Genomic DNA, 27,014 nt, shown 5'->3' with positions numbered 1-27,014 from the left:
TTCCCTTGTGAACCATCTATGCCCATCACATTTAAGCAAAGTTTTCTAGCAGCTGTGTAACCGCCTTCCGACCCTCTCTGGCTTAGGCCCGCCCCCCTCACTTTCCTCTTTTTACATCTTCTTTGGTATGAGTGGAGATTTCAAAATTTTCAAAAATGAATGGCCTTAAATGAAGATTAGACAAATTCGTGAAGGATAAGCTATCAGGGTTAGTGGCCACATGTAGCCTATGTTCTACTTCCGCTGTTGGAGGCAGTATGTTTCTGAATACCAGTTGCTGGAAACCACAGGAGGAGAGAGTGCTGTTGCACTTGGGTCCTGTTTGCAGGCTCCCCAAAAGCATCTTCTGATTGGCCACTGTGAGGATGGGGATGCTGAACTGGATGGTGCACCAGCCTTAACTTATGTTCTCAACCACCAGAGCAGCTCTTGGAGCCCATGTTTAGCAGTTTATAGTAGCAAGGAAACGCTTGAATTCCATAGACTGCTCCCCTGCTCTTGCAAGCCTGAAGTGACGCACTCAGTACCACGTGTGCTTCCAGGAATTCAGTTAACATGTTCACCAATCACATTGTGCCATTATATTGCCTCCGAAGCACTGTTAATATATAAATCTGAGACAAATAAGGCTCCAGTTCTTCACCCGCTTTCATACTCTGCTTCCCCTCTGCTCTTTTCCCTATTGTTGGCAGCTACAAGAATTTTTTCTTATGTGACACAACTTGCAAATAAATACTTCACACAGCAGAACCAAAGAGGTAACGCCTCAAATTCTATGTTCCTTCCTCCTATATGGAAGATCATAAAGCCTTGCAAATGATGTCATCCTGTATGCACGCAACACAAATGGGGTGTAAATTCAGTTCATGTGATCTCCCTACAGGCCAATGAGAACAGCTTGCTGAGTGCTCAGCTGAAAGGCTTTCCCCTTTTTCTCCACTCCAACCTTGCGCTGAAGGACTGCAGCATCAACCCCAAGTCACCACTCCTGTACATCACACGGCCCAGTGAAGTAGAGAAGGGACTCCTTCCAGGCGAGGACTGGACCGTCTTCCAGTCAAACCATTCCACCTACGAACCCATCCTCCTGGCCAAAACCAAGTCGGCGGAATCCATCCCGCACATGAGCATTGATGCAGCACTCCATACCACTGTGGTTCAGGATCTGGGCCTCCACGATGGCATCCAGAGAGTCCTCTTTGGCAACAACCTCAACTTTTGGCTGCACAAACTGGTCTTTGTCGACGCTGTTTCTTTCCTCACTGGCAAGAGGCTTTCCCTCCCCCTGGACCGCTACGTCTTGGTGGACATTGATGATATTTTTGTTGGCAAGGAAGGCACACGGATGAAAGTGGATGATGTAAAGGTAATGACACACATAGCCAGGTTTTGCTCTTGAGGTTGGGATTTGGGGGAGATGTGGGGCTAGCTGTCCTGTGGATCCATTTCTTTGGGCTGAAAGCTACATGGTGCTAGGATCTGAGCCCTGGATCCCTGAATCCTTATTGCTGTTCTGCTACCTTGGTCTGGATCTAGTGTGGTGTTTGTCCTTCTGTCATTCCCAGAATGTGAGAGACTGGGATGGTGACATTTGAAATGCAGGAAGCGTAATCGGGTATCCCAGCCTCATGGAATTTTAATGTAGACTCAGAAACCATTTCTTTTTTAAAAAACCTGTTGTTCACAGCCAACGGATTATTGCTTTAGTTGAATGCACTTTAAATCAGGATTGCTATGAATAGTTACACAAGTGTAAAAATTTAGAGATGGATTTCCTTGTGATTAAATTGGGAAGCACTAAAATTAAAAATCTTAACTTAGCCCAACATCGCTTGTTTTTCAGCATCTGATAAAGAGAACTGTAGGCTGTGAAAGTTTGTCTTTAAGGTGCTACAAACCCTTTTTTAGTAAGATCAGAGAAATTAGTTTGTTCTTAAGAAAGCTCAGAATTTGGAACAAACTTTTGTTGTCTGGGGATAAAATGAATATTTTGCTACATAACTGTATATTACCAGAAATAGGTGAGAGCAATGTGTGTGTAGGAATCGGTTAATGACCACTCTTCCTAATATATCTATATCTTAGGGAGAGGGATCATTAACTGATTCCTTTGAGAAGAGCATGTTAACAACCACAATTTATTTTGTTTGGCTTAGAGAAATGATGGTTTAAGGCTTGAACACTTCCTCTCTTTTTTTTAAGCAAAAAGCACAATGTGCAACAGATTTATCACTAGGTCTCTTAAGCACATGTCTGTCTCAGCTTTGTTTCCCATAGAATTATTGTTAAACCTTTGCCTTTTCTCTGCTTTCTTAACAAAAAAAGAGAGCGTAGCTCTCCAAACAAAGTCCCAGAAGAGTAATTAAACAGGATTTATTTGTGCCTGATGAGGAACATCTGAACGCTTACTCGCCCCCACTTCTGCTCCAGACACCTCCACTTCTAAATAACTAGTATTTATCTAACAAAGGCTAATCTAGTCACTATACTATTCACTCACGTGAACTATCAAGTGCTTGCTCATACTGGCAAAGGTGTTGTGGGATTCCCAAAACTGGGTTATTAGCAGATGGTGACCTTTGAGGTCTAGGAGGCTGCAGAAAATGTAAGCTGCACCTTCCTGGTTAGAGTGATATTGCAGCTTGCATGTTAATCACTGAAATGTGTATATATAAGGGCATGTGAGGAAAACCGATGTTTTGAACTGGTACTAAGGCCTCCTTGCATTTATGCTGGTGGGATGGAAGCTTATGCACTGTGCTCCTTCCCCCACCACCGCTGATAATGTAAAAAAAAAAAAAGGCCTATGCCATGTGAGAAGGCCCCATGCTGCTGCTCCTTCTCTTCCTCTTCCTCATGTCTCCAGAAGCTGGGACTTCTATTCCCCCAGCTTTCTAAAGCAAATAGGCGATGGTTTTAAATGTTGCTTTTCATCCCACTCTGTAGGCTCTCTTTGACACCCAGAATGAACTGCGCACCCATATCCCCAACTTCACCTTCAATCTGGGTTACTCAGGGAAATTCTTCCACACAGGTAAGAAGGATTTGTGGGGTATGTGCATTACCTTATTTGGGCTCTCAGGTCTTTCATATTGTGTTGAGGGCTAGGCTAGAGGATCTGCCTGGTAGGTGATGATAGCTTTGTGGATCAGATTCACCAGGAAAGCTTCCCTTCCCTTCCCTTTCTTATTTTTGCCCCTGGAGGTCCAAGGCTTGATCAGTCTGTGTGTTGTGTGCAGGGTGGTTAATGGTGTTTTAATGTTCTACTGGGCAAAGCATATGGTTGGTTTGAGCCTGTGGGAGGAATGGTATTCCATTGCATGTCTTCGGTCTTTAGTCATGACACTAGTGGTTTGGGTCTGTCAGGTACGGACGCGGAAGACGAAGGAGATGACCTGCTGCTCTCGTACGTGAAGGAGTTTTGGTGGTTCCCCCACATGTGGAGTCACATGCAGCCTCACCTCTTCCATAACCAATCTGTGCTGGCTGACCAAATGACCATGAACAAGAAATTTGCTGTTGTAAGTAAGACACTTTCTGGGGACAGAAGCAGAAGGCTGGGGCCAAACAAAAAGCGGGTTGTACCTCAAAAGACGGAAGGAAGGCACGAGTCGATTATTTGATTATTGTTCAGAATGGAGGGCTATGATGAGTTTGAAAAACCTAGCACTGCTAGGACATTGCCACAGTGCGTTGCACCAGCACAGCATTCTTAAAATGTCTCATTGGCTGCTGCAGAAAATGGAACAACCATTTTTGGGCTCCTATCTACTATTTATGCAAGGAGTGTGGTGTGTGTAAAAACATCCCAACATTCGAGTCTCCCCAGGGGCCTTATAGAACAAGCTTCTCCTACTGTATTGTCAGTCTGAGTTGTTGCACCCTTTGTAGCATGATAATGAATTGGACCTCCAGGAAGAAAGCATGGCCTGCTTTCCTCCTCTCTTCTCTTGTTGTTTTATGTTCAACCACTGATCTGTAATCCCACCATTTCCTATCTTTCTGGAAGGGGGATCTTGGTTTCTGTGTTTCCTTCCTACAGAAATGTACTCTGTCTGTGATCCTAGTCTTTCACACCTAGTGCCCACGAGCCTCTTTTCTTAAACCTAAAATCCACCTTCGGATTTTGTTATCAAATAGCTATTCAAAACGAAAATGTCCAGGAGAGCAAACCGATGGTTATGCTGAGTGTTGAATCTCAGCCTCTCTACCCTTGAGCATACCATTCTCTGGCACAGGGACAAATAGTGTCCCTGGTAATCCTGCTTTGCTCCAGGCTACCAGTTTTCAAGAACGGCATAGACTTTGCTTGTTTTCCTTTCTACCCAACTTTCCTGTTGATGTGCTAACTTCTTTTGCCTGAGGAATTCATTGATTTCACCCAATCCCACAGTTTTGTTACAAGTCAGTTCTTCATCCTGTTGCAAAAAAGTTTTTATTTATTCATTCGCCCTCTTGGTTCCAGGTGTCAGATAGCATCCAACACCTTTCAGTACAGTTCTTTATCTGACCTTTTCAAAAGATGGGTGCTGCCAAGCAACCAGTTCTTGATGGTGCCGTCTGTGGGATGCACAGCTCACTTCTCTTTGTTACTCTTTCAGCACAGCAGAGAGTTGGCTTGAACAAGCCCACTCGAAGGAAGAAGAGAACTAAAAGATTAAATCATTAATCCTTTTTTTAAGGAGTTTTGCCAAAGATGCCCTTTGGTGCGTCATACGCAAAAAAGAATTTGCAGGTTGCTCTTTTGCGATTATGTGAACAAATGAAAAGAACTCGAGAAAAGGGGAGAAACTTAAACATAGCCATAAAATCTCACAGAAGATCTTTCTTAAAACAAAGAAGCACAAAAGCTGTGCTGAATAACTCTTGGGTGGCAGGCTGTATTCTCCAGTGTTGTGTAAGCTGTGACTTCATAAAATGTGCTACTATAGGCTTCCCCGTATCCCCATGGGAGAGTTGCGCAGACTTAACACGGAATGCCTGTTGCCTGTAAAACAGGGCTGAAATGTAATGTTCCAGGTTTTGTTCTTCAGTTATCCTTCTTACATCTGCTGGAGAGCACCCAGTCTTGTGCTAGGGTCACTGGAGCACATAAAAGCCTTGCTGGCAAAACTTGCTACAGTATAAGGCAGTGTTTCTCAACCTTTTTTGGGCCACGGCACACTTGTTCCGTGAAAAGAATCACGAGGCACACCACCATTAAAAAAGTTAAAAAATTTAACTCTGTGCCGCCCTATATTATAATTATGACTGTAAGAAACACTTGCCAAATATTGCTTTCCGGCGGGTCAGTGATGTGTATTGGCGGCCGCCAGGCTCGTTTGCACTGAGCTTTGGGAAAGAGGAGAAGAAATATTGCTTTCCGGCGGGTCAGTGTTGTTTATTGGCCGCCAGGCACATGACAATGCAAATCGCCCTTCTCGTCGCCGCACGTCGCGGCACACCAGCCAGCGTCTCGCGGCACACTAGTGTGCCGCGGAACAGTGATTGAGAAACGCTGGTATAAGGCTACACATGTTGGCTGTATCATCTGTGTGATAAGTTGAGTAGGAGCTTGGTGTTAACAGTTGTCGGACCCATTCACTACTCTCTCCTGTATCTCACAGAATTTATACCCTGAACCGTCTTTCCCAGTTCCCTGAAATAGGATGCTGACATCTCCGCTACTTTGGGATGATATAGACTGCAGTGGGGAGGGGAGGTAATAAAATCTTCTTTTAAAAAAAAGCCCTTAAAGGCTGGATTCCATTCACTTGCGGTGGGAGCCTTTCATTAAAAGTCCACTGGTTACTCCGGCTGATACAGTTATGACCTCTCTCCTCTTAGGAGCATGGCATCCCCACTGATATGGGCTATGCAGTGGCACCTCATCATTCAGGGGTGTACCCAGTCCATGTGCAATTGTATGAGGCCTGGAAACAAGTGTGGGGGATACGAGTCACCAGCACGGAAGAGTACCCTCACCTCAAACCAGCCCGCTTCAGACGAGGCTTCATCCACAATGGAATCATGGTAAGTAGGAAGGGGCTTTGCTTATCTTTCTTGCTTCACCCTCTCTCCAGTGCGTGAATAAGCTCAAACTCCCCATATTGTTCAAGGGGGATCCACTAAGTTAAGTGCAGGCAACCTGTTTGTTTGTTTCCTAAGGGGATGGTGAGGACATATTGCACCATCTGCTCAGAATTTATAAGGAGCACTTGAGCGGGCTGATTCTCTTTCTCCTTTTCAAAAACACCTGTAACTTGCTATATGTTTTATTTCTGCTTCTTTCCAGGTTCTCCCACGGCAAACATGCGGCTTGTTCACACATACCATATTCTATAATGAATACCCTGGTGGGTCCAATGAACTGGATAAGATCATCAACGGAGGCGAGCTTTTTCTGACTGTGCTACTTAACCCTGTAAGTGCTGTTTTGATGAACAATGGAAGGCCTCATTGCAGTGTGTAGAGCCTCCTCCTCCTCCTCCTCCTCCTCCTCCTCCTTTGGCATTTTGAAATAAAGTCTAAAACCACAAGCACCAAATAGAAGGAAAGCAACAAGATCACTGAGAAAAAGGGGAAAATGTAACTCCCTGAGTCACAGACCTTAGTGCAGGCATCCCCAAGCTTCAGCCCTCCAGATGTTTTGGACTACAATCCCCATAATCCCTGACCACTGGTCCTGTTAGCTAGGGATCATGGGAGTTGTATGCCAAAACATCTGGAGGGCCGCAGTTTGGGGACGCCTGCCTTAGTGTGTTATGGGTGAGTTTGGGTGGTGGTAAAGCAGCCTAAAAAGAAGCTCCTGAACAGGATGAAAGAACTTTTAAGGAAGACTGGAAAAGACATGCAGAATATTTAAAAAATCACTGTAAAACAGATTAAAATGTTAGCAGGCTTTGAAAAGGTTGACAATAGGACCCATGGAGGGGAAGGTGGGAAGTCTAGAGATTTGGAGTAATCTCTAAATATGGATATGTATTTGGTATTGTTGTAATTTTATACTTGCAAAATCAAATAAAAAATATTACCCCCCACCAAAAAAAAAACTACGTTAGCGGGGTTAGAATAAATTCAGCAGTATGAAGTTTACTGAAATAAAACTGAAAAAGAGAGAGTACGGAATTATTAGAATATGCAGTGGTAAAGGGTTGATAAACGGGAAATGGAAGTGGGGGAAGGGAAGTTGATGATAAAATATTAAATTATTATTATTGTGTACGGTTTGTATTTTGGTAAAATGTCAGTGTGCAAATTTTTAAAATTCAAAATGATGAATAAAATTTAAAAGAAGAAGAAAAAGCTCCTGAGGGAGTTTGGATTTTTAAGCTATGTAGCCAAAATCATAGTGATAGAGAAATGCATTTGTATTTGTTTGGAGCATTGTTTGGTAAGTGGAAACCACATCCTGGGCCCCTTAGCATCTCTTTAAAAGCTGAGATTCGTTGCTTGCTTCACTTGCTAAGTAGGTTTGTACATAAGCATGGTGTCCCAGATTTTAGAAGATTGCTTGGGAGATTTCTATAGTTATGTGAGACACATAATTTCTCTGCTGTATAAAATTGCTTGAGAATATCTTTATGCAGGAATCCAGGGCCATCAGATTTGAAGTGATGAAATTGCATAGCTTTAGGAGTTTGCCTGCAGTTGGAAATGAATGTCTTTTTGCCTTTTATGATTCTAGAAAATGCATGTGATCCAACATTTTGAAGTAGTCCGGAAGTCTACTAAAGCTGTTATCTCTTCTTCAGAGAGGGGAAATGCCTCAAATCTGGTTTCCTTTCCAGATTTCTAGGGCTGCTTCTGTTCCCACTGACCCTTGCTCCCTTTGCATTTGCTTAGTTATTTTCTTGTTAATTTCTGTATTGTCATGGATGTTTGGTGGGGAACGTCTGTGGGTTAGGCTGGGTCATATGCTGAGTTATCTGGGCCATGAATAAATTTGGTGGATTAATTTGTTTCTGTTGATCTGTGGGTCAGAGATACGTTTCTTTCTAGTTAGTTGACCAGTGACTAGGAAAGAAGACACTTAAGTTGCCAAACAATTAATTCAGAGTGTCCTGCTAAGCAAGTCCTCAAATTTGTGCATGCGTAAATGGTGCACAATTTTTCCACTGTTCTCTTTCATTGTGGCACAATATGGCCTGCTTTGCATGTCACACTAAGGACTTTGCACACTTCCTCCTGTCTTCCCGGGAAAACCTGCTCTTTAGCACTGTCAGAGCCAACAGCTATTCAGGTTTCCCTAGGATTGCCATTTGTTACGATCTATCCCTAAAGAGCAGGATTTCCCTTGGAAAGGACCGGGGCAAGAGGAGAGCCACTTGGATATGTGCCTAGAAAGTGTGGGTAAGGCAGAAAACTGCTTGGACCTGTGCTTTCTAAGCACAGCGTAAGTGGAAGTGTGTACGAGCCCTAAAACATTATGGTTTATTGTGAACAAGCAGTACCAGTGCGCTGGTGCACATTGCTGAAATGGTGAATGCTTCTGAATACCAGTTGCTGAGAATCACAGGTGGGGAGAGGGCTGTTGCGCACAGGTCTTGCTTGTGGGCTTCCCATAGGCATCCGGTTGCCCACTGTGAAAAAAGGGTGAAGGACTAGAAGGGCCTTTGGCCTGATCCAGCAAGGTTCTTCCTGTGTACTTGCGTTCAAAATCTCTCCCCACCCGCATTGCTGCTTCTGGTGAACACCATGGTCTGGCTGCTCATGCCAGCCACATTGTTTCTCTCCAAAACAAACCATGGGTTGAAAGCCAAGGTGGCGCAATATCGTTTTGACTAACCACGCCAATTAATTGCCTTGTCTCCTGTGCTGTCCTTTCTTCCCTCCCACCTCCCCCCCCCCGCCCCAAAGATCAGTATCTTCATGACTCACCTCTCAAATTATGGAAACGACCGCCTGGGTTTATACACTTTTAGACACCTGGTCCGCTTCCTCAACTCCTGGACTAACTTGAAGTTGCAGACACTGCCACCTGTGCAGCTGGCACAGAAGTATTTCCAGATATTCTCAGAGGAGAAAGACCCTCTATGGCAGGTATGGGTCAGCTGCCTTTCCAGGCCTGCATAGCCAAAGGCATTCAAGTAAACGCGCTCAGTGTTCTTTCTGTTTGTTTGCCTTGTTTCTTTTGAAACCAAAACTGCATAGAGATACTCTATCTAAATCCACAGCCGGTCCAACCATTATGAACACGAAGCATCTTTGGAATAGATAGAAGCATCTTTGGAATAGATAGCAGTTGTGCACATGCAGTAATTTTCAAGCGATGTGCCTGTTTGCTGCTGCATTCTTCTCTCTCTAGAAACAGTGCACACCACACCAATCTGGTCCCAGGTGGTAGTTTCAGATCTGACAACCACAAGTGTGATATGATCTGTTTCTCATGCTTTGCTTTTACCCATCTTTATGCTGCCTTTAGAGGTGAGCAGAGCACTGTGTTAAAGTTTTCTTCCACTTGTAAGATGCGAATCCACGATACTTAGACGTGACCTTGGCGTGCCAAGTATGAAGCAGGCCTAGACAGTGCATCTTTTCCCTGCTGGCTGCAATGGACACAACTCATTGCTGGCTTTTGAGGGACCCCTCCAGTAAGAACGGATTATTTTGATTTGTGGTGTGCAAGCCTCAATTTTCCACTTGTTTGATTCCAACACGTTCCCATGTTTCAGGATCCCTGTGAGGACAAACGCCACAAGGACATTTGGTCCAAAGAGAAGACCTGTGACCGGTTCCCCAAGCTGCTAATAATTGGTCCTCAGAAGACAGGTGAGCTCTAGCCCAGGGATGCTGAACCTCAGCATCTCTATTTTTGCCTTTGGTACTCTCGCCCAGACTATTCTCCCCCCCCCCAGCTCTGCTCCACACCCTCCTAGAGCTCTTTTTCCCTGGCAAGAGTGTGTCCTTGAACTGTCATTATTATGCCTCTTGCTTGCCTGGCTGTTGGATTGAAGGGTGTGTGTGTGTGTGTGTGTGTGTGTGTGTGTGTGTATGTAAACGCCTGACTTTTGCCTGTCCGGAACATTGCTCACTGGAGAAAGGTGAGAGCACCCTACCTGTCCACTGTCAGTGGGAGATTCCCCAAGACGTAATGTAGTTTGGGGATTGAAGACTCCTGCTGCTGTAGCACATTGATCTATGCCATGTGCTTTGAACACACCTGCCACTAACATGGCAGCACCCCCCCCCCCCAACATGGTATTACAAGGCTTGGAGGAATCCCAAAGTTTGCTGAAGTCTTATGTAAGATTCCCCTTCCTGCAGGCCAGTACTTTCCCCCAGGGCCTTTTCAACCACTCATAGCTAAGGCGAAACCTCTCGGTATGCAGCAATAGCTAGGATTTTCCAACACAGGATTTTTGAAGGGCTCCTTGGGTGTAAAAATGCACCGTATGCCCTGAAGTTTGCTCAGGACTATACCTTGACAGGGGATGGCTGTAGCTCAGTGGCAGAGCATCCGTTTTACATACAGAAGATCCCAGGTTTGATCCTCGGTGTCTTCCAATAGAGGCTTCCTATGTTTCTAACATCATATTGAACTGGTTCACATGCAGCGCTAAGCTGTGGTTTATTAAGTCATGGTTCATTGGATCACTTGAACCCACCCCCAGTGGCTTAACCGTGATTTATGAACCACAAACAAATTGCACCAATAAGTAGTGGAATTTTGTTTTCTTTAAAATAAAAATGGTTTTGCATTAGCCATGGCTTAGCGATGCATGCATGCAAGCCTGCCATTGCCTCGTCTTTAGCTATTCTCTGGTGAGAGAAATAACATTTGTGTATTGGGACATAGGAGGTGGAAAGGATTTAAAAGCACCTGGTGAACTTGCAGCACGCGTCCTAAGGAATGGAGAACAAACATCTGGCAGATGGCTTGGTGGGGAAACAAATTTTCAGCTCTGTTTTCTTTCCCCTTCTGTGATGAAAAGGTACCACAGCTCTCTACCTGTTCCTGGGGATGCATCCTGACCTGAGCAGTAATTATCCGAGCTCGGAGACCTTTGAGGAGATTCAGTTCTTCAATGGGCATAATTACCACAAAGGCATTGACTGGTAGGTTTCGGCCGCAGTGCTGGGAGGGTGGCGAGCTGCATTTTGGCTTACAAGGGTGGCTTGCAACACCAGCAATATGGAAGCGGAAGCCTTTTGGGGAGAGTCCATAGCTCTGTGGTGGAGCATCTCATTTGCATGCAGGCGATTTGAGGTTCAATCCATGGTTCAGTATCCAGGTAGGGCTGGGAAGGAGTCCTGCTCCAAACTCTGGCGAGCTGCTGCTACCAGTCTGTGTAGACAATACAGAGCTAAATGAACCAATAGGCTGAGGAGAGGGTGTGTGTGTGTGTGTAATTTTTATTTTCAAAGTTTCAAGAAGAAAAAACAAATTCGTTTATACACACACACACACACACACACACACACACACACGTTTACATTAAACCATAGTCCATATCAGTACCTTTATGGGGTTCCCTGGACCCTCAGGCTTCCCCCCATCCCTTCCACAGTTTCCAAAAGTTATCATCCTTTTTCAACTGCATCTAATTGCATTTATCCAAATTATTATACTTCATTTGTATCCTTTGTCGTTTTAAACTACAAGTGCTATGTCAATCCTGCTAACGTTTTTAGATTTTTACAGTGTTCTTTAGTATATTCTATAAAGTTATGCCATTCTCTATTAAATTTGTTAATCCTCTTGGTGCCTGATCTTCCCAGTCAGCCTTGCCATCTCCGCATAGCCCATCATCTTCATTATCCTTTCTTCTTTCGATGGGGCACTTTCTTCTTTCCATCCCTGGGCAAATAACATTCTTGCCGCTGTCACCACATACAAAAATAGTACTTTCTACTGTAAGCTGATGTAAGGCAGCTTCCTAAGGGGGATTGCTGGGGTGCTGACCACCTGCTGTTTGCCCACCCAAAAACAAAGTCCCAATGGTCTTACTCAGTGTAGGGAAACTAGGCTCACGTTGGCAGTCTGCTCAGCTGACGGGGCTCCGAAAGGACAGATGCCTAGCATGTGTGGAAGAAGCAGGCAGTTTTTAAAATTATTATTACTTTGTGGCAGCAACAATACGCTAAGCTCAGGAGGCTGCCTACACTGCTTTGTTTGCAGATCATCCAAGTAAGCCTGAAATGCAGAACCGGGTGTGCATGTTTGATGCACTCTCCACACTCAGAGCAAGCACCAGTGATTTCTGCTCTGTGAGCATGTTTTATTCGGCTGGGTTACGCTGTGAGAAACCACAAAAGAAAAGTACACTGTGTCTAATGTGTTTCGCACACACCTTGCAATCCCTCTTCTTTGCTGCCTGTTGCATGACTGGGACAGTAGTCAACAATTGACAACCCCCACCCTGTCCTGGCAATCTGTGGTAGTTAAAACTGCAGTTGACTGAGTGTTGGTCTTCTCTATAAATGTATTAAATCTCAGTCTGATAATCCTTTGATCTAGAAGAGCACAGCTCTAATTGTACAACAATTGTTCGCATAAACAGTAATGAGCCAGATGTTTTAAAATGGATGAGATTCCACATGTGCATTAGTTTGGCTTGATAGATTTAGTCTTGGGTCTGGAATATCTCTGAAAACAGGGAACCTTTCGGTATGTCCTAGTACTTCCTCTATTTTTTTTAAAAAAGGTCATTGTAGAACAGTTGGCAATGTCGGGCTTGCCAATCAGAAGGTTGGCGGTTCAAATCCCTGCGACGGGGTGAGCTTCTGTTGCTCTGCTCCAACTCCTGCCAACCTAGCAGTTCAAAAGCAAATGCGAGTAGATAAATAGGTACCATGGAAGTAGGAAGGTAAACAGCACTTGCCATGGTGTCCCTTTGTGCCAGAAGTGGTTTAGTCATGCTGGCCACATGACCCAGAAAGCTGTCTGTGGACAAACACCAACTCCCTCAGCCTAAAGCGAGATGAGCGCTGCAACCCCATAGTTGTGTTTGACTGGACTTAACCATTTAGGGGTCCTTTACCTTTTACCTTTAGAACAGTTGGCTGAAACCATTTCTGTCCTGCCTTCATCAAATGCCATCTATCTCTCCCTTTCTGCCACTGACATTTTTTTTAAAGGTATATGGAGTTTTTCCCCATCCCTTCCAACACCACTTCTGACTTCTACTTTGAGAAGAGTGCCAATTACTTTGACTCAGAGGTAGCACCCAGGCGGGCAGCTGCACTGCTTTCGAAGGCTAAAATAATCACCATCCTCATTAATCCAGCAGATCGGGCCTACTCTTGGTACCAGGTAAGCTGCTCTGTCCCCCCCCCACCCTTTGTCCTATATTTTTGAGTTCGGCTAGGGTATTGAATAGTTGGGCTGGAGTTAAGTTGTACATAAATTTCTAACTGACAGGAAAAATATCTGCCATATCCTGTTCAGGACAGAACAGTGTTTTGCATTGATATAGATTGTTGACATAGGTTTTTTTAAATATATATATGAAACTCGTGCATATATATATTATTTTTAGTTGTCCTGCATATAGATGCCTATGGATGCACTCTTAAAGTGTGTGTGTCTGGTTGCCACATCCAAAACAGCATTTTAAAACAACACCATAAAATTACCAGTGGCAGATTTCAATGGGAAGTTCAGATGAATTATTAGAGTTATTTTAATTTATCTATGTTTGTAGATTTTTTCAGTCATCACTGAAATTTATTTTTGGGAGTAACTCATACATTAGGTAGGGACTTTTGATATTTTGGGGTTGGATTCCATCACATACCAGAAAATCCAGGTTGAACAAATAAAGTTGATTTCGAGCTGCTGTACGACGATTCCCCCCCCCAAAAAATCCCTTTGACATTTTTGCCATAAGGAAAGTGATTGGGAGATGCACTGGATAACACTTGCTTGGTGCAACATCGTCTTATCTCCCCACAAATAAATCGAGATTAATGTTCAGTAAACAGATCACCTGGAAGGGACCTTAGACTTCACAGATTCTCCTCCCAATAACCGTAAAACTTTCTTGTGTCCATCAACATTGTGAAGATTAGTGCTTCTCATTTCAGAGAAAAATTAAGAAGTTACAGTAACTGCACCCAGTACTCAGTTTTCCTTGTCTTCTTCATCTACTGCACCCTACAGGCAATATTGGATCAGAGATATGCTCTTGTGTCTTAAAGATTCCCCTTGCAAGAGGTCCCCTTATGGAGAGTATGGTGTCTTCTCTTACCCTAGCACTGCTTATTCCTCTGCTTGCATTGGCTCTTGAGTGTGACGGGGCCGTTAAAGGATTTCTTATTTGAAATGAGCTGTTCTGATTAGAGCCTCTGTGGCTTTCTTTTTCTTTTTTTTCTTTTGGTATACCTATAATGCTGTCCGCTTAAACAACAAAACAAAAGCATCAGCGAGCACATGATGACCCAGTTGCCCTGAAGTATACCTTTCACGAGGTGATCACAGCTGGGCTCGAGGCCTCTCAGAAGCTACGGACGTTGCAGAATCGTTGCCTAGTACCAGGCTGGTATGCTACCCACATTGAACGGTGGTTGAATAATTTCCATGCCAACCAGGTAGGAAAGACTCTTAAATCTCTATATTATCAAAATATAGTGACTGTGGTTGCTGTAACACATAGGGATTCTCCTTGGCTTTCATGACAAGAACTTATAAAACTGGAGTGTTTCAGAAACCACTTCTGCATAGACTGTCGTGGAGTGTTTGGATGCAAGGGTTTGGTGGGAGAAACCAGCTGTGGAACCACCAAGGGAAGAAGGCTCAGAGCCCAGGGACTGGTGGTGGGACAACAGTGAGTGGGGCAGAGGGAGAAGACTGGGAAGAGGAGGTGTCAGAAGCTGAAGGCCTCAGTGAGCTAGGACAGTCTGTGGCAGAGAGAAGTCAAGAATTGGGCAGAAGCTGAAGCAGGCAAGTGGGAGGAGGGAGGCCGAGAGGCAGAGATAAATCAGACTGGTGAAGAGTCTCAGGTGTCTCCTCTCTCCCCCTCCTGCTACAAGCTCCCCTCTTCCAGAACCAGAAGAGGGCTGAAACGGGTGGAGCAGTGACAGGCTGCATGCAGACACAGTCTCCGAATGCTTGGGAAAAGCCCTGGGGAAGAGGGGACTTAGATGGTTGTGGGGAGGCAGGGACTGGAGGAAGACCATCGGGAATTAGCTGCTGTGCTCATTAGTTCTGACACTCAGCCAAGTCTGTGGAGATCATGTTTTTGCTAATAAAGAGTTAACTCCAACTTTGAACTGTGTGATTACTTACTGGCAGGCTCTGTGGCATAGGTTGACTTCCATGCTGTCCTGGTTAAAAAACTGTAATGAGGAGCCAGTTGAACTCAGATATGTGGCTCCATCCTGCACCAGTCCTTCTTCCCACTGAGGTCAGCTGATAATAGGGGAAGGAATGAGTTATCACATGGCCCCCACCCAGGTTGCTCTGCTAATTGTAAAAGAGCAAAAGATGGAAGTTATGCAGCAGCACTTCCTGTGCTGATCTGGCCCATTATACTTACTCCATTAAAATGTAAGAGGGTGTGTAGGAAATTTGAGTTCCTGCCCTCAGATCCCCTCCATGCATTTCCTCGGACAATAAAAAGAAATCCATTTAACAGGGATGAGTTGAGAACTCATCCAAAAATCCTTCTGCAGATGATAAAATGAGAAGACCTATTTGGCTTGGTATGCCAAGTACTTAAGAAGAAGAAAAGAAACAGCAGACTTGGGATTTTGTATACTGACTAGTTTAAGTTTGCATCTTGTTGGCAACTTATATATGTGTGCATAAGCATATGCTTATAGTTATGAGTATGCTGCTCTTGACTGTGAGGAAGGTCCTCCAGGCCCCCTTAAGGCAATGCTGGAGTCATTAAAGATTTCATGTCAAAGAAAAAGCCATGCAAATGAGCCACAGGGACGCTTATATTGAAAAGCCTGTGCTATGGTCTGCATTTGAAAGCTTTTATGTAGGCAGAGGTTCTAGTGCAGACTTCATGTGCTGGGAGAAAAAGTGGTGATTCCATGCTCCCCCTCTTCATAGCAATCTTATGCTTCTTTACACTGAAAGTAAGCCTTGCCAAACTCCAAGGCAATGCAGATTTAAGGCTGTTGAAATCAGTGTTGGGTTTAGGCCAGATGGGTTTGCTTTTGTGTAAATATATTTAGGAATGGGCCATAGGCCCAAATGCAGGATATCGACTCTTCCTGTTCTGAGTGCATTAGAGTGTTAACCACCTAACACTTCTCCTCTCAAGCTCCCTAATGTTTGGTGCTGGAAACCAACAATCGCATCCCTATTGACATATTGGAGTAACTGGCTCTTGCTCTGTGGAATGTGAGGCCTAGGTCTTCAAATCGACTTGGTACTGCTAGGAACACCGGCATATTTTATGCTACTATTATATTTATATTGCTTTTATAATTTCCCTGTTAAATTATTTCCCCTTTGGCATTCAGCAGCCAGGGTTGAGCAAAAATGTGTTAGTCTTTAATATTTGTGTGTGAAGATGTGCAAAATATGTGTGGCTACTTACGATTACTGTGGTTTTCCACTACTTACAACAACAACAACAACAACAACAACAACAATTTATTATTTATACCTCACCCATCTGGCTGGGTTACCTGCCCTGTGCCCTTGGGAAGGGGTAGAATCAATAACATGCATTTGCATATTACCCATGCAAAGCTTCCATCAGTCTCCCAACGAAGAAAGAAGCTAGGTCACTCCAGTCTTCCACTTTGCCTCCCTTACCAGTGCTCGAGGCTCTGTACTTGGGAGTGGATTTGATTGTGCTTTGAAACAGAGTTGAACTCAAGGAGCCAAATTTATAGGGCTCGTTTTTCTTTTCAGATTCTTGTTCTGGATGGCAAGCTGCTGCGCACAGAACCAGCCAAAGTGATGGAAACAGTCCAGAAATTTCTCGGAGTGACAAACATCATAGACTACCACAAAACTCTAGCGTGAGTCCCTCACATTTCTTCCCCTTGAGCCTGTTTGAGCCCTCAATATTCTTTTCTACCTGTTGGGATTGATTTCTTTGCACAGACTTTGTTGCATAGATCCTGGCTATTGAGGAATTGATTTGAGAGGCCACTTTAGGACAACTGGATTGTTGACCACATTCCCTTTTACATGTGTAGAGGACTCTGGAACATTGCAAGCCTGCCTTTCTAAGGAATACAGGGGCCTACAGTGGCTACAGATAGGAGAGAAATAAATTAATTCTGTGCTTGTTTCAGTAACAATAAGGTTTGTATTCTGCCTGAATCTTCACTGCAGTACATTCAGAAGATGCAGCATCTTCCTTTGCTGCTCAGATTTTTCTGGTGATCTGTGACAGAGCTTTGTGTTAATTTATTTCTCTTTCCTTAATCTGAGACCCAGCACTTAATACACAAATGTGTGTAGTTGTAGCTTGAAAACCACATTGGATGAAGGGATTTCGAGAAGGGTCCTGGCTCAGCAGTATTTTGTATTGCACCTTCTTCTTCTTCCTCCTTGGAGATCACTCGTAGCTGAGTAAGATTGTCTTCCATAAACACGGTTTTAACAATGAGTCTGTAAGTGACTGTGGAGGCCAATTCTGGATCCACACGTCCTTCCACGGTGGGGACATTGGTTTCCGGGCGGGAGTTGATCACGGTGTGGATTTGCCAAGCGTGCCTTCCTCTTAGCACGTTTTTACGACCACTAGGTGGTGACCCGAGTGGGCGCAGTAATCCAGTCAGGGAAAAAAGGGAGGCAGACTATGTTTAGGGCACCTTTTCTAACCCCTTCCCCTTTTCGGGGTGAGCAGAGTGGATCCTAAAAAGGATCCTTGAGTCAGAACGACTGAATCTGTATCTACTGCCCATGTGCTGGCTCATGACTAGGGGCTTCCAGATTTCATGACCCTGCCCCCGTTACCATTTGCCGATTGTCATGGGACTTTGGGGGTTTTGGTTGGGTTTCTGGAAGATGCCTGTGCGTGAATTTGTTTTATGTGTGTAGATCATTGCACGCTAACCAACACACAATCTTCACAGTAGGGCTCTGTTCCGATGGCATGAAGTAGTCACGACAAACCGGTAGATTCCTTTCTGCTGCAGTCTTCATCCACCTTCACAACCGTTATAACATTGCATTGCCCAATATATATATAGCATTGTCATTTGAAATAATAGCTGGTATGAAAAGAAAAATAGGCAAAACTTATAAGCACAAGTGGCACCAAATGCTTTAGAAAAATAATGTAAAAAATAACAACTGCTTCTAGCGTGTTTTTCAGTTTAGGGAATTGGAATTATCTAAATTAAAGAAAAGAGGCAATTTAAGCAGAACCACAACTCCTGCACCAATGCTTAAAAAACCAAAAAACCCTGATACTGTATCATCAATATTTGCTTTGTCTACTAAGGCCTCCTTGGAGGTTTTCTCAAGTCAGAACTACTACTATGTCAAAAGTGATAATGGGATAATTTCACATAATCATTGCCTTGCAAAATGGGGCTTGTATTGGACTTGGAAGATATTGTTTCCATATGTTAAAATAAGTGATAACTAGACTTGTGCACTTGTAAAAATGGCTAAATAAATTCAACCTGCAATGCAAGAAGCTGAGGGCAGTTTGGGTAACGTCGTTCAGTCTTTGTGGTTTTGCCTTTGCAGGTTTGATCCTAAAAAAGGATTCTGGTGCCAACTACTGGAAGGAGGGAAAACCAAGTGCTTGGGGAAAAGCAAAGGAAGGAAATATCCGGAGATGGATTTAGATGTAAGTATTTGAAATCCTCTCAAGGATTCTGGACCTGCGGGCATCTTGATGGTGCAACTGCTGATCTTCAGAGTTCTACACAGCATGCAGGCCCCACCCACACTTGCCACTAGCAGTGTGAAAACCTATATGCCACTATAGTGAGCATCTAAATATGGGAAATGTGGGCAGGGCCAGTTGCGTTGGTGCTTCTCAGCATTGGTGCTGATCATCGTTGGATAAAGAGAGACGGATTTGCCCATGGATTTCCCAGGCACACTGGAAATACCTACGTGATCAGCCCTGTGCCAAAGTGGTTCCCCCACACCCAGGCCTTCACTGCAGAAGTGTGGGATCTCACCATGGGGAAGTTAGCATGCTTGCTGGGAGGAGCTGGGTCGACCACCCTTCTGCCACCCTTCTGCGTCCTCTTATCTATCAGCAGTGCAGTTTGCTCCATGGGATTTAACTGTTATTTCAGGGGGCCCTTTGCACAACTTTTTGTTAAAGGTCTAACCCAGGCATCCCCAAACTGCGGCCCTCCAGATGTTTTGGCCTACAATTCCCATGATCCCTAGCTAACAGGACCAGTGGTCAGGGAAGATGGGAATTGTAGTCCAAAACATCTGGAGGGCCAAAGTTTGGGGATGCCTGGTCTAACCTTTAAAATGTAAACATGTAAACCATCTTACAGGGAACTGTAAAGATTAACGGCACCTGTTCTGTGAACAGGTGTGGTACCCCTGTGTCCCAGGGCATGGTCTGCAAACACACGGGGCCACCATTTTGTTTAAGCTGGTCTCTGTGTGATTTGTGCCTGGATGAGTGTCTGGCCGGTGGGGTGGGGGGGTGCTTAGAAAGGCAGACAGCCCCACAGAATAGGAGTGGGAAAGTATGGCTCTCCCTGAGTGAACCACCCCCCCTGCTGCTGCCTTAAATATCCCCCATCTCCCTGGTCCCAGAAGCTTTCTTTAGGGGCAAGGGTAGCAACTCCGCCAGTGGTATTTGCCTTGAATGGGGCTGGACTTGCCTGTGGTTTCTCCCTTCTTCCCCACCACTGCTTTGAAAGCCCCAGAAGATGATTGCAGTGCATTGATCCTGTCTTCCCCCTGGCATATCCTCCCTCCTGGGTCGAACTGCAGTTCCTAGCACCCCCAATCCATTGGCACCTTTCTGCTGCGAGTTTTAGTTCAGCCTCCATGAATCCAAGGGAGAAGAAGGCACTGCCGTAGGCTGGCAGTAGAGAGACAGCTTCTGTTGTGTGGCCCAGTCAAGCACAGAAACCGCACCCCTCTTTCAAGGGGGTGTCTATATTTGATGGGCACCACCTGAGCAGGCCTGTGTGAGCAGGCTGCTTCTCAGCTGTCCCTTCTGATGCAGCACATGTCCACCGCGTATTAACACTGTTTTTGCGCAGTGGCACCTTAGTCATTATTCTTTGCTTTTGTCCTCTTGCAGTCGAGAGCGTTCCTGAGGGACTATTACAGGGACCACAACATAGAGCTATCCAAGCTACTGTACAAAATGGGCCAGACTCTGCCGACGTGGCTGAGGGAGGAACTCCAGAACACAAGATAGCCACTTCTTATCTCCTGTATTGAGCAATAGTAGAATGAGTCCGTGCGGAGGATCTCGGAACCTGTACGCCGAGCCAAAAGGATGTGATGATGGTGTGGGATGACATACACAACCAGGGAAGAAGCATTTTGAGCAATATCCATTCAAGATCATCTGGGGGAAATGGGGCAGCGGGGGGAAATAGCAGGCCCATTCAGTTAAATGCTGTAGCTTGGAAGAAGACAACTTCCTGAGACCAACCACCTGAGTTGAATAACTTCGCTACACACCTTGGCCGAAGCCAGTTCTACAGCGACCTCTTCCATCTTCCCCAGGAGTGCTGTGCTTTACCGCTAGTGTTGAGGTTGCCCCCTGTAGTCTGTAATGCCACTTCCTGGCGAAGCGGATCGGCTCAAGGATCTGCTCTTTCTCCGCACCTGAGTCCCATCACCTGAAATAGTATTACAGCAAGCCAGCTCCTTCTCGACAGATGACAGAGAAGGAGGAAACGAAGGACTGGCCGGCAGGCAGGGGGCTTTGCTTAGTAACAGCTTGCGCCCCCATGGAAGTTTGGAGAAGGGACCGCGAGGGCAGTATGACCTTGGAGCTGGATTGGGGAGTGCCCCTGCTACAAGCATGGACTTACTTTATGCAATTTGGGATAAAGCCCAGACCGGACTGGGATGGTGTTACTCAGTAGAGTTCTTAGCTGAAAGAGGTGTTTTTTATATATACACACAGTGACTTTGAAAAAGACTATGGTGCTGGCAATACTTAGGTTACACAAGATGGATTTCCTACCCACCCCTCTCCTCCAGTCTTCTCATTTGGGGATTTTTGAGAAGGGTGTACGCAGGGGATGAGAGGGGGATAAGGATGGGGAAGATGCACACACCTGACCAAGCGAAATCACTCCAGAGGGTTATCTTAACACGCCCTCATCCTGCACCCCTGCCTGCAGCCACAAAGTTTTTGTGTGAGTGGTGGTTCCTGTGGTTAAAAGACTGACACCATTCAGTATCCTAGCTGCTCTTCGCGCACATTACTCTCCCCCCCCCCCAAGATCATGAAAAGGAGCCCTAGGGTGTACGCGATAGCCTTGGACTGGCAGCTGCCAAAAAAGATTACTTAAGAACATTGAACCACTTGAGCACTAAGATAAAACAGTATTTTAGTAACTTTCCTTTCCCAGCCAGAACTATGGATGCCAGAGTTTGCATTCCAAATTAGGCTCTTTATTATTATTATTATTATTATTATTATTATTATTAATTTTGTCCCTTTTGTCGCTGCAGAGAAAGGCCATGGATTTGGCTGAACAGCCTGATGTCCATGTTTTCTATTGCTGCCCCAGCTCAGTGGCCAGTGTTGATGGGAGTCCCAACAGGAGTTTGGAGTGTACTGGGGTGGGGAAGGTTTCTGCGGAGGTTGGAGACATTAATGGCATCATTTCCCTCAGCTTCCTGGTTTCCCCAGCCAGGTGCTTCTCCATCCTGCACATGGCCCACCTAGTGACTCCCTGTCACACAGGGCCTATTCTTCCCCCTGACACTGTGCCTGAGCCCCATCTAGCGGATGAGTCGAGAAACAGCAGATGCCTTTCAGCTCTACCTTTTTACTCAGTGTCTTTATTTAAACGACTGTAACCAGTAAGGAATATGCAACTGCTTGAGAAGAAAAAATGGACTTGGAGATGGTGACAGTGGAGGGTTACTCATGTTGAGATGATGCCTCTTCTTCTTCCTGATTAAATCGTTTCTCATGTGGCCTTCTACACTACAGAGCTTTCGACAATGGACCCAAACTACGCTGACATTGAAGAGACCCTTCCTTCCCAGGAACACCTACCCCACTTTCAAATAGGAAGCGCAGAGTAGTGAGTACGAAGGCAGAGCTTCATACTTTCAGAAGTGGCCCCTCTTGGATCTGCCTGTTTCTCTCCCCCACCTCCCTGTTCAAGGAAGCTCCTCCTTCCGTGAAGCCATGTGCTAGGACATAAGCAAGAGAGCACTTTCTGTTTGTAGCAATATGGGTTGTGCCACGTGAAGGTTGCGACCTCTGCCAGGTTATGCCACGAGCGATGGAGCCAAAGCAAGACACACCTCTGCGTTCTAAATACCGATCAGCCCCGGTCACATAGAAAAAAAGGGAGAGGATGAGAGAGTTCTTGCAAAAGGGGCAAATGAACAAGGAGTGCAGAACCCCCTGCCTGCTGCAGGTTTTTGTCTCCTCAGCTGAGCTCCAATATCAAAAGGGTGCTCACCTGGGAGAAAAGTGCTTTTGGTGAGAGGGACTGAAAGGAAGTGAACCGTGGCTGGGGAAGGGCGCTGTGCTCTTTCAAAATGCTCACACCCCTCTTCCTCAACCATTTCTTGCATGGTAGGAACAGACCTGCATTCAAATAGCATATGCTATAGTCCTGTCTAGTCTAGCCCTGTGTCACCTGCATGTGTCCTATGTTGGAAGGGTTTTGAAACCTGGAATTTGACCAAAAAACCCCCCCACCTCCCCTTAATCTGTGGATTTCTAGCTATTGGGCACTTTGTAGTTTAAAAGGGGAGCCTTCATGTTAGCAATAGATCTGGCAACAGGAGTTAGTATTTGGACAAGTAACCTTTATAAGCGTCGTCCCCCACTTTGGCCACTACTGGTAGCAGTCTTAAAACCTGAAGCTCAGGGCCACCTTTCCTGCTCAATTTAATCTGGTGGTGGTGTGCTTTGTGCACTACAGGTAAGAAGCCATAAATAAGCTTAGGAGTGCAGTTGAACTGGGGAAGTAGGCCTGTCACGGGAACGGTACTTTTTAACAACCAAACGAGTAAAGTAATCTGCATGTAGGGCAGCTGCTGTTGCTGCAATTCACGGCCCTGGTGAGTTAATGTTGGGCAGATGTCGGAGTGAATGAAAGTGACAAGACACACAGAATGCTGTTCTAGCCTTTCCCAGTGTTTGCAGCCTAAGGCACAGGGCCAGAAACTGCTACCCTGTACAAATGTAATTGCTACTCAGATTGAAAAAGAACAAATCTATAAAGCAGCAGAAGCAAGGAAGGCTTGGCTGCAAAAATGTGGCAGTGGACAGGGGTGGGCAGTTGCTGAGATCTACGGTCGTACCTTGGTTTTCAGACAGAATGCGTTCCAGAAGTCCGTTCGACTTCCAAAACCTTCAGAGACCAAGGTGCGGCTTCCGATTGGTTCCAGGAGCATCCTGCAGCCAATCAGAAGCCACACCGGATGTTCGGCTTCCGAGGCAAAGCTTGCAAACCAGAACACCTACTTCCGGGTTTGCGGCATTCAAGTTCCAAGTTGTTCATGGACTAAGCTGTTCGAAAACCAAGGTACAACTCTACTTGGTTGGTTTTTCCACAACATGCACTGGACATTTGCAAAGTGGTTCAGTGGTTAAAAGGGGTGAGTACGTGCTCAGCCCAGGAGTTTTTCATTACCATAACTTGATCTCTCAGCTTTTTGTTACTAAGTTGTTACTATTACTATGTTAGAAGTTGGAAACCCTCACTGCAAGTCGCCCAGAGATCTGCCCTTGCATCCTGATCTTCTTTTGCTCACCCCTGCTCTAGGAGACTTGCTTTATGACAAGATAGCATCCTGGGCTTTTCTTTCTCTCATAGTTTCCACATAGTGTATTGACTTTGCTTTAGCTTTGATGCTTTACAGCCTTGTTTAAAATCAATCCTGTTAAAGGCAAAAGCAAGCAAACCTGTTTTAGTGTAAAAGTTTCTGCAAAACAGTACCCTTCCCTTTATAGGTGGAATATTCCTTACAGCTGAAGCCCAAGAGGCTGTGGAGTCTCCTGTCCGGTTCTTGACCCATGCCCGTCTCTCTAACGTCCAGAGAGGTCAAGCCACAGACTTAGATGCTAAGTAACATGAAAATCATGGCCTCATTTATCTGTATGAAGGATTCATATGGTGACCCTCACTAGATCTTCAGGAAATTGCTTTAACGGGTAATCTGCAGAGGCAGTGGTAGCTGCAGCCCAAAAGTTTGTCCCCATTGCAAATTTTGTGAGCACTGTGCACACAAAAAGCAGCAAAATGATGCAGAAGTTTTGCTTTTGTTTTTTTACAAATGCATTTTGAATTCGGCAGTGGAATTTGCTACCAAGGAGTCTCCTTCTTTGGAGGTCTTTAAGCAGAGGCTTGACAGGCATATGTCAAGAATGCTTTGATGGTGTTTCCTGCTTGGCAGGGGGTTGGACTGGATGGCCCTTGTGGTCTCTTCCAACTCTATGATTCTATGAATTTAGCTCCTGAAGGTAGCCGTTGTGTCAGGTTTAGCCTATACAGTGAGAAATCTGCCTTTCCACTGGTCAGCAACATTCATAAAGCTGAGCAAATGTCAAGCATCTTGTCAATAACTGGGTTTTTAAAGAGGACAATTGTTTTGTTACTGGGTTTGTTTGGTTTGTTCTTTATAAAAGGACGAGCGCTCTGAAGATCCTGTTTTTTTATGTTTGCATGAGATTCTGTATGGCTTCCCATGAGAAGGGGGTATTTTCTTGGTGGGAAGGGAGGAAAGGGGAGGGAATACATTTAAGAGTCTTTCTCCCTTATTTTTAATCTGTACTTGAACTCATTTTGGGTTCAGAAAACTGTGTCACTAATGTAAGGTCCTGTTGAACTAACTGCTAATAAAATGGGGTTGTCTGTTTTTAGATCATTTGTGTGGGGTCTCTTCGTGTCTGTCTCCTCTCTCTGCTTTTGTGAAATGGGGAACATAACTTTATTTTTTAAAGACTCAGCAAACCAATGGTTGTTTTTTTTTAAAAAAACAACAACAACCAAGGACTAGGACTCACAGCTTCAGTTCTGCAAGTAACTTTCTGTGTTCACAAACAGGAACTTGAGCAAAGTCCCGGCTAATGGCACTGCAAAACTGCAGAAAGTATTACCATAGAGGCATTCTAAAATACCATCACATCCTTTTCAGTGATGTGCAGGCTACACAGCATACTGCAAATCAGAGAGATAATTCAACCCAGTACCGCAGCTTTCCCCAACCTGGCACCTTCCAGATATTATGGACTACAAGAACCATCATCCCTAACAATTGTCCATGCTGGCTCTGAATAATGGGAGTTGTAGTCCAAAACATTTGGAAGGCACTAGCTTGGGAAAGGCTGCTGTAGAGGAAACTGCTAAAACCAGTCTTGACATAATGACATAATAAACAACAGTTAAATAATTACCATCAATGAAATAGCCAAATAAATGGATCAGAGGTTTAAAATCACTTTTTTAAAAGTTTCATTCCAACCCTTTAATCTTTAGTTTTCAGCTGAGAATTTGAACACTGATCAAGGTTTTCAGCATGTGATCTCTGGATTACCTTGCAATGGATTATGAAGGTGTGTTTTTTTTAAAAAAAAGCGAATCATCATTAGAATGGCTGGGGTTTTGTGGGCTGTTAATGGATGCATTCTGCCAGAAGGTGGCAGTATCAGCTTTGTAACTGGGATCCAGGTGGCAGGTAAAATAAAGCGTGTAGTGGAAGTTTCCACAACAAGAGGCATCACTGCACATATGCTCCCTCACTCTTACATTTCACACAGTTGTATTTCAACCAGCAATTCATATGACTGGTTGTGAAGGTGCAGCTTTCTTGTACAGTGGTACCTTGGTTCTCAAACACCTCGGTACTCAGACAACTTGGAACCCAAACACTGCAAACCCAGAAGTAAGTTCACAAAGTTCCGGTTTGTGAACTTTTTTCAAAAGCCGAATGTGTTCCGTTTTGAGTGTTACACTCAGGTCTGTCTCTCTTTGCTATTCATTTTGTGTTTTTGTTTTGCTATTCATTTTGTGTTTTTGTTTTCGCGGCTTTTTTGTGACTCTGTTTAACCCAGTTCAGCTACTGATTGATTGACTGTGTGACTGCAGTACATTGTTTATTGCTTTCATTTTATGGCTCAATGGTCTCATTAGATAGTAAAATTCATGTTAAATTGCTGTTTTAGGAGTTGTTTTTTTTTCAAAAGTCTAGAACGGATTAATCCATTTTGCATTACTTCCTATGGGAAAGTGCGCCTTGGTTTTGGAACACTTTGGTTTTGGAATGGACTTCCAAAGTACCACTGTACTTTGGCTGCATTTAGTTCTGAGCTGATGCTGCCATCTTGCGGGGAAACCTTCATGAACGCACATAAGCATCATGCAATTCCCATTGTGCAGAACTGCCCCCCCTGCCCTGGCATAGTTCTGCTAACAAGAGGTGGCGGAAGTAAGAAGGATATTGTTACCTGATCCGTGTTACCTGATCCAGCACAGAAACATCTACAGATGCAGAGGAAATGAGGGCACCCTGTTGCCAGGGGTGGGGAAGTTGTAAGCCAAAGGTCCATGTCCTCTTGTGGACAACCTTCCAAGGGCCACATGCTGGTGGTGGTGGTGGGCAGGGCCAGCGGCAGAGGTGGGCGGAGCAATGGATGTAAATTTCAACCTCTGTCCAGTAGGCTACTTTCTAAACACACACATTCACACAGAGCCTCTCTTCTCCAGACAAGCCAGTGGCATTATCAGAGTTCCAAAACACATACCAGCCAGGCAAAAACACTCAAGCTGGTGGAGCAATGTCAGTGAGGGATGTGGCCTAGGGACAGCCCCAAGGGTGGTCTGGAGGTCCATTGCTACTGCACTGTTGTGCCTTACATACTGTATCCAGTGGAACGAACTTTCTTTGTCCTCTGCAGAAATCTCTGCCGCCTGTGGGCGATGGCTGCTGTTCCGCCAGGGGACAATATCTCTGTTTGCTCATTGAGCATCTA

At 44.9% G+C, this 27,014-nt stretch overlaps 1 protein-coding gene across 3 annotated transcripts in view; it reads left to right on the top strand.

Annotated features, from left to right (window-relative positions):
• NDST1 (N-deacetylase and N-sulfotransferase 1) overlaps positions 1 to 26,169 on the top strand; it is an 81,690-nt gene extending 55,521 nt beyond the window's left edge. For all 3 annotated transcript variants that reach the window (XM_035105669.2, XM_060271635.1, XM_035105670.2), the window contains exons 3-15: positions 884 to 1,366; positions 2,947 to 3,034; positions 3,367 to 3,521; positions 5,827 to 6,012; positions 6,275 to 6,403; positions 8,839 to 9,021; positions 9,654 to 9,750; positions 10,914 to 11,037; positions 13,060 to 13,234; positions 14,341 to 14,511; positions 16,796 to 16,905; positions 18,593 to 18,695; positions 20,133 to 26,169. In XM_035105669.2, the coding sequence (XP_034961560.1) occupies positions 884 to 1,366; positions 2,947 to 3,034; positions 3,367 to 3,521; positions 5,827 to 6,012; positions 6,275 to 6,403; positions 8,839 to 9,021; positions 9,654 to 9,750; positions 10,914 to 11,037; positions 13,060 to 13,234; positions 14,341 to 14,511; positions 16,796 to 16,905; positions 18,593 to 18,695; positions 20,133 to 20,252 (2,124 nt within the window). In that variant the 3' untranslated portion in view covers positions 20,253 to 26,169. The remainder of the gene's footprint in view (positions 1 to 883; positions 1,367 to 2,946; positions 3,035 to 3,366; positions 3,522 to 5,826; positions 6,013 to 6,274; positions 6,404 to 8,838; positions 9,022 to 9,653; positions 9,751 to 10,913; positions 11,038 to 13,059; positions 13,235 to 14,340; positions 14,512 to 16,795; positions 16,906 to 18,592; positions 18,696 to 20,132) is intronic.
• The last annotated feature ends 845 nt before the right edge of the window (positions 26,170 to 27,014 follow it).

The sequence above is a fragment of the Zootoca vivipara genome, chromosome 2 (assembly GCF_963506605.1).
Source record: "Zootoca vivipara chromosome 2, rZooViv1.1, whole genome shotgun sequence".
NCBI lineage: Eukaryota > Metazoa > Chordata > Lepidosauria > Squamata > Lacertidae > Zootoca > Zootoca vivipara.
This window is presented reverse-complemented; position numbering and strand designations above follow the sequence as displayed.